This window comes from Primulina huaijiensis, chromosome 15 (genome assembly GCF_012295235.1).
Source record: "Primulina huaijiensis isolate GDHJ02 chromosome 15, ASM1229523v2, whole genome shotgun sequence".
In the NCBI taxonomy this organism is placed as follows: Eukaryota; Viridiplantae; Streptophyta; class Magnoliopsida; order Lamiales; family Gesneriaceae; genus Primulina; species Primulina huaijiensis.
In genome coordinates this window covers 5,771,703-5,778,667 of record NC_133320.1, presented here as the reverse complement: position 1 = coordinate 5,778,667, position 6,965 = coordinate 5,771,703, and the positions used below count along the sequence as shown (strand labels likewise).

Here is a 6,965-nt window from a genome sequence, read left to right as displayed (position 1 = left end):
TATATATATAATTTAGTTGGGGAGTTAAAAGGATGAGAGTGGATGGTCATGGCTAGGATTGGGTATAACAAGCACCACAACCAAAAGGGATGGATTAGGTTCTTTTTGTATTTTGATTACAAACAAAGCTAAGTTGGAGATTGCTTGGGTGTCTTTTTCATTAAATGACAAAGAATAAATGGATAGGAAAGATGGGTTGTTAACTTGCCAATCCCATGTGTATCCATCTGTATTTTATTTTATTAATTTATATACTTATTATCATTTTCATTCATTCCCTATTAAAAAAAATCTTAAAATAAATAACTCCAAGATTATTATTTTTTATTGTAATGATTAAATGTCCACTAATCATGTATCTGCTGACATTTATCATATTCTAAGAGTCAAATAAAATTATATATATATAAATTACATAAATAAATTATTTAAAAACTTTGACATATTGCACAAAATTTAAAAGGGTATGTGTTGTTATGTTTTATCACTCACTTCATGATCACTAGTAGCTCTCACTCCACCAATTCATACCTAATAATTCAACCAAATTATTCCTAACGTTTCAAGTTTGCTTAACTAACTAATTAATCTATTGCCTACTTTCCATCACCCAAAAAATAATTGAAATTAAAGAAATCTAATTAATTATAATCTCTTAACAAGAAAATCTCACTTTATTATAAATACAAAATATATTTATAAATCTTATAATTACAACTAAGCGATTACTTCATTATCGTTCGATTAAGCTTAATTTATACTTAATAGTGGTTGGATCAAGTTACAATTATAATGATCAACGAGCACAAATTAAAGAGACGTGATAGGTGGTTGGGTGGATTAATTAATAAAGTGAGTTGGCTAATTTATTTTAGAAGGGGTGTTTATTATGTGCACGTTTTGTGATTATTGTTAAGCCTAAGCATGTGGACACGTTGCGTGACATTTCCAAATGCTTACAACGAAATACAAGCTTAGGAGAAATTATAAGATTAATTACTACTAAAGTAGCACATGCGGTGGGCTCAAACATATGAAATAGGAAAGTAGGAGATTGATTAATCAGTGTACGATTAATATTTACACGTAGAATACATGTATATGTCGTGTTTAGATTGAAAATTTTGATTTGGAGAAAATGATTTGAAATAAGAGAAGATTTGAACAATTTATTTCAAATGAAAATCATTTTTTGGACATATTTGAAATACACCATATATAAGTACAGTTATTTTTTTTTTTATCAATTTTATTAGAATAGTTTAACATGATTTAGTGTGTTTTAGGATAAAAAAAATAATAATTTAGAAGGTGGTGAATAAATTATTATACAAATATGACAAATAATGCAAAATTTAAACTACATTAAGAGCTCAATTTAATATTCCAATGAAAACGAGAAAATGGGCTACTATAATACTAAGTGCGGAAATAACTCAAAGTACTAAGCAAATAAGATATATGTGAGTTTAATAGACCAGTCTGAGTAAATGAATGAACAACACAAGTAATGACATATAAGACATGAGATGACTGAAAATAAAAAGAGGCGATGATTTGTTTATGGAAGTTCGAAGATTAAGCTTCTACCTTTCCCCTTATTGATCTGTTTCCAGAAAGATTCTATTAGAAGATTTGATTGGTACAACCCTTTGTACAAACTCACTTCCGCTCAATTCAACAATTTTATTGAGATGAAACTCCTAGTAACTCTTTTTTAACACAATATGTTCAGAAACACGCTTATGATAATTACAAAGATTCTCATATTATAATAAAGCTCGTGTATACAAATGATAAGTGAGAACAAAGTGTGTACAATATGATCCTTAATCGATCTTATAGAAATTTGTGTGTGTGCAAATCAGTTTATGATAAATCTGTTTGAGAGATGCTGAGTATTTTTAGAATGAATGATGATGTTCAATGTGACAGTAGTCTTCTTCAATTATGATGCACCCTTTTATAGAAGTTGGTCCCCGACGTTAACAAACAGATAAGGTACTCACAGTTGTACTGGGTAGTTGAAAATTGTGCAAAGGATGCTACATGTCTTTGTCGTGTTTTTGAAAATAATATCGTCCAATTCAAATTTCTTGGACACTAGCTAGAAGGAGTAACCGACAAATTTTTTATTTTGTCTGACAATGCTTGGAATATACTCGTAGATAACTATATGTTGTCTTCAGATAATATTGCCAGATCAATCTTCGAGCTGATCTTTTCTTCTATAAAATATATGTTAACAGCTTTGTTCTATTTAAGCTGTTGTAGATGCTCTTCAGATCAATTTAGTTGGACAACACAACTTGTTTGTCTCTTTCATCTTTTATCAGCGTAGTAATTCATTCAGTAGTCAATCTAGTTTATATGATCTACATTCATTAATTTTGGCTAGTTTAGTTTTTATTCACCAAAACTTAGATTAAAATTTTATCTTAACAATTTTTTCTTTTTTGGTGATATGAAAAGTAAGTTATTGTGCAATTATAGTAAAAAAATAAATATCAGCATAAACTAAACTGTTCATAGATTAAACCAATATTGTGCATAAATGATTTAAAAGTAAAACATGGAATAAATAAAGTTCTATGTCTAAAAGATTGATGAGGCGAGTGGCTTGGTCTGTATCTCTTTGGGCTGCTACTATGACCACCACCAAAACATCCATGACCGCTACCAGATGATTTCTTGTGCTGAGACGAGGAAGAGACTTAGGTTTTTCTGAATATTTTGGCTTGGGTTTTTTCTGATTTTTTAGGATTTCCCCCCCTTTTTTTACTTCACATGTCCCTCCCTAAAATAGTCAACAACTTCATAAATTTGTTTGCCTAGAGTCTCGATATGTCCTGTCAATACAGTTTCTTGTTTTTCAATTCTGCAAATAACATCAGCATTTGATTTGTGATAACAACTCTTGAGCTCGGATAGTTGGATTGAATGGATATTCACCACTCGGAGAACTTCATAGATATGTGCATTGAAATTAGCCTTTAACAGCTCTAAGTCCAGTGACGAAGTCATATGATCTGTTCGAAGACCGAAAATTTCGTTACGCATATTGGATAGAAATTGATGAATTTTTATGTTTATGTCATCTAGATTGTAAGTTTTGATATATATATATATATGGTACGAATAAGAGAATAATATATAACAATAATATAAATAATGATTATTTAATTTATTAAAACTATTTTATCAAGTGGATTCCAATTATGTTCATTTATTCTAACTTTATTTAAATACCAAGAGTGGATGTTCTAATATCGACTATTTAATTTAAATTCTTGAATATATAAAAATCATCATTTAAGGCTAAAATAATTAAAATATAAAAAACAGAAAGACATAATAGTGGACTTGTAATTACCTTAAATTCTCTGTAGATACGACATTTAGACTCACTAAATTATACTACTTGTTGATAACTTGCTCTTGAAAGTGCAATAATCAAAGTTGTGGCAACTATAATCATGTTTAAGATCGAAATTTAATTTTGATACAAATTGATAAGATAAAATAATAACACTGATATTTTATAAGAAGTTGTAAAATGAGGAAATAGATTGGATTCGAATCCCTAGCAAACAATTAAGAACTTAACATTCACATCGAATATTAGTTGGATTAAGAATATGTGATGGACTGTTCTATTAATATTGAAGTAGTCCAAGGAAGAGCTTAGGCAGGCTTAACAGGTCCATTCGACCCATAACAGGATCGGAACTGACCCATTAAGCTTGAAACTGGTTCGATTATATTAGTTCAGAATCGCCCCAAATCCATTAACAAACGGATTGGGACAATATTTTTAAAATAAACCGGTTTCGGTTCTGGGTCTTATCTGGACTAACCGGATCCAACCCGGAACTAGAAACGAAAAAAAACAAAAAGGGTTTTATATGGCTATTGTAACCTTTGGGCCAACGGCTACATCTTTTTATAATTGCATTCTGACCTCCAAATTGGGGGCCAACTGACATTTTTTCAATAATTTTCAAACAACAATCTCATTTCTTTCAATTTGAAATTTTTCTACACTCAATCTCCTATGTGCTTTTATTTAATATTTAGTTTGCACTTTATATTACATATTTACATTCAATAAATTTATTTCAATGACGCCGTCTTCAAATCATAATGTCGGTGATTATGGTGGAGGTGCGGGGCGGATTGTGCCTACTATAAATTTGGAATTTTGTGAAGTTGGTTACATTATCGACTTTGATGAAGTCGAAACTGACCAAAGAGGAAGAGAATATGAAATTTCCCAATGAATTTGGTGGGCATTTTTAAACATCTTCATCCCCTGGAGCAAACAACATGATGACGAGCACAATGATGGGCCGTGCAAAATGAAACAAAGTTTATGATCACTTAAAAAGAGACTCTTTTGTTATGTGTAAAATTTACAAAACCAGATATTCTTACAAAACGAGTGTTAGTGTTGGTGTTACCGGAACTTTGAAAAAATATTTGGTCAAGGTAAATAAACTTGACCCTGATTACTTACAACCACTGGATAGAGAACCAACTCAACAATAAATTAATCTTTTAACTGTTAGAGGTTTTACAATTACAAAAGAAATTTCTCGAAAGCCGTTATTAAATTTATTACGAAATGTTGTCAACCTTTCTAATAGCTGAACAAAAAAGTTTTGTTAAATTTACTAGTACTATTCAACTTGGTTTTTATAATATTTCTAGGAACACGCTTAAAAAATATTGTTTTGAAAATGTACACGGAATACAAAGAATAATTAATTTTGCATATTTTGAATATTAATTGTAGAGTTAGTTTAACAAATGATATTTGGAATAATATAAAATTGGAATTTTATCTTGTTATTATCTTGTTATTACAAGTTTCGCAACAAATAACATCTGTACGTTAATTAAAGTAGTATAATTTTTTGTGGGATAAGCTTGTATAGCGTTGTTCATACGTCACACGTTTGAATCCTCGATTGATAGAGAGTGGGTGTCAACACTCAAACACAAAATTGCACAATCTCCTATATACAATATAGGAAATTAATTTATCATCATAAATTTAATTTTGAGTCAGTGCAGATAAATCAGATAAGGTATACGACAGTGTCATATTTAATTCTAATTTTTTAATTTATGTATGATTTTATAAAAATATACAATCTATAAATTTTTTATTACTATAATTTGTGCATGAATTTAAATATCAAACGGACTTGGTAACATTTTTGCTTGCAAATAACAATTAATGGTGCCACAAAGTTTGATTAGTCAAAAAAAGGTTCCCGCTCATCCCACAATGCATCTCTTTCGTGGATTTCCATCTTCATCGACGGTCCACGTCAAAATCACACCCAAAATTAGAGCCAATCAAAACACACAGCTGAATTCCCGTCTGAAATAACATCTCCACCGTGAATGTTATCTTAATCAACGGTTCAAATCAATTATCCGTGTCACTTTAAAATCCTCCAGTAATATTTATCCTCCTTTTCTATATAAGTCCCTCTTGAATTTCTTCCCTTCTATACTCTCATCAGCTCCTCTTCGCCCAAAATCTCTTTCTACACCCAATCACAGAAATGGGAGCCAAAGGTGAGAAAAAGCCAGCGGAGAAGAAGCTCGTGGAGGAGAAGAAGACCGCCGACAAAGGCCCAGCCGCCGAGAAGAAGCCCAAGGCCGGAAAGAAACTCCCCAAAGACGCCGCCTTGGCCGCCGCCGGGGACAAGAAGAAGAAGAAGACGAAAAGAGGTGTGGAGACTTATAAGATGTATATCTTCAAGGTCCTGAAGCAAGTTCATCCAGACATCGGGATTTCCAGCAAAGCAATGGGGATCATGAACAGCTTCATCAACGACATTTTCGAGAAGCTTGCTCAGGAATCGGCCCGATTGGCGAGGTACAACAAGAAGCCCACTATTACTTCGAGGGAGATTCAGACTTCTGTGAGATTGGTCCTGCCCGGTGAGCTCGCAAAGCATGCTGTTTCTGAGGGCACCAAAGCTGTGACCAAGTTTACTAGTTCTTGATTTATTAATATAATGGTGTAAATTCTAACTTTTGTTAGTTTTTATGGGTATTTAATGATTAATGAATGCTTGGATTTATGTCGTGTTTCGATTGAAATATTTAGATTTGAGAAATTATGTAAAAGAAAGATAAGAAATATCTTTGTGTTGGAATAAATTTAAAATCAATTACAATGACTCAAAATTAACTACTTAGAATTTGAAATCAGTTCTCATCTTAAATAAACCACTTGTTAAGATCCAGAGATTGATTTACAATGTGTGAATAAACAATCACAATAAGTTTGAATATTAATTTGGTTTGGTTAGTAACATTGAATAGTAATTTTTGTTGTTTGCATATTTATAATCCAATAATTTAACGTTATGTGGAAAAAAAGTTAACTGAAATGGTCTGAACAATAAAAATGACAAGACAAGTCAGATTGTTAGGCTATCAAATTGAAGTAGTAAATGCACAAAAGATGTTTTTGGATGTTTGAATATTGAATAATTTCTAAATCATTCATTCTTCCACTCAGGAAAGATTCTACTATAATAATTTGATAATAACAAGCAATTTGCAATTACACATTTCAGCATAACTTATTTCTTGCCTATTGAAACTCCAAGAATATTTCATTCTTTGAACAAAAAGACCAATAAAACGCTTACTTTCTATTTCAAATATTTCTCAAAAAAATATATTAGCACGAATTGATAATCAATGATTAGATATAAGCTCTTAAGTGTGTGCTGTAAGAATACTTGATCAATAAGGCTCTCAAGAACTTAATACTCATAATAATGCACGTAAACCAGAAATTGTAAGAGTCTTCGAAGCCTATAAATAGATCATTTGGATGAACTTTCGAAGACTCTTACAATTGTCATCTCTACTCGCTACTAATTGCGCGAAGGTTGCAGCCATTTTGGTTTATTTTTTAAACTTTCACTCCATTA

The 6,965-nt window shown here is 31.1% G+C and overlaps 1 protein-coding gene across 1 annotated transcript; it reads left to right on the top strand.

The window, feature by feature from the left end:
* Nucleotides 1–5,535: 5,535 nt before the first annotated feature.
* LOC140959801 (probable histone H2B.1) lies at nt 5,536–6,101 on the top strand. Its single transcript, XM_073417815.1, has one exon. The coding sequence runs from the start codon at nt 5,577–5,579 to the stop codon at nt 6,021–6,023; it is 447 nt and encodes a 148-aa protein (XP_073273916.1). The 5' UTR covers nt 5,536–5,576; the 3' UTR covers nt 6,024–6,101.
* Nucleotides 6,102–6,965: the final 864 nt, after the last annotated feature.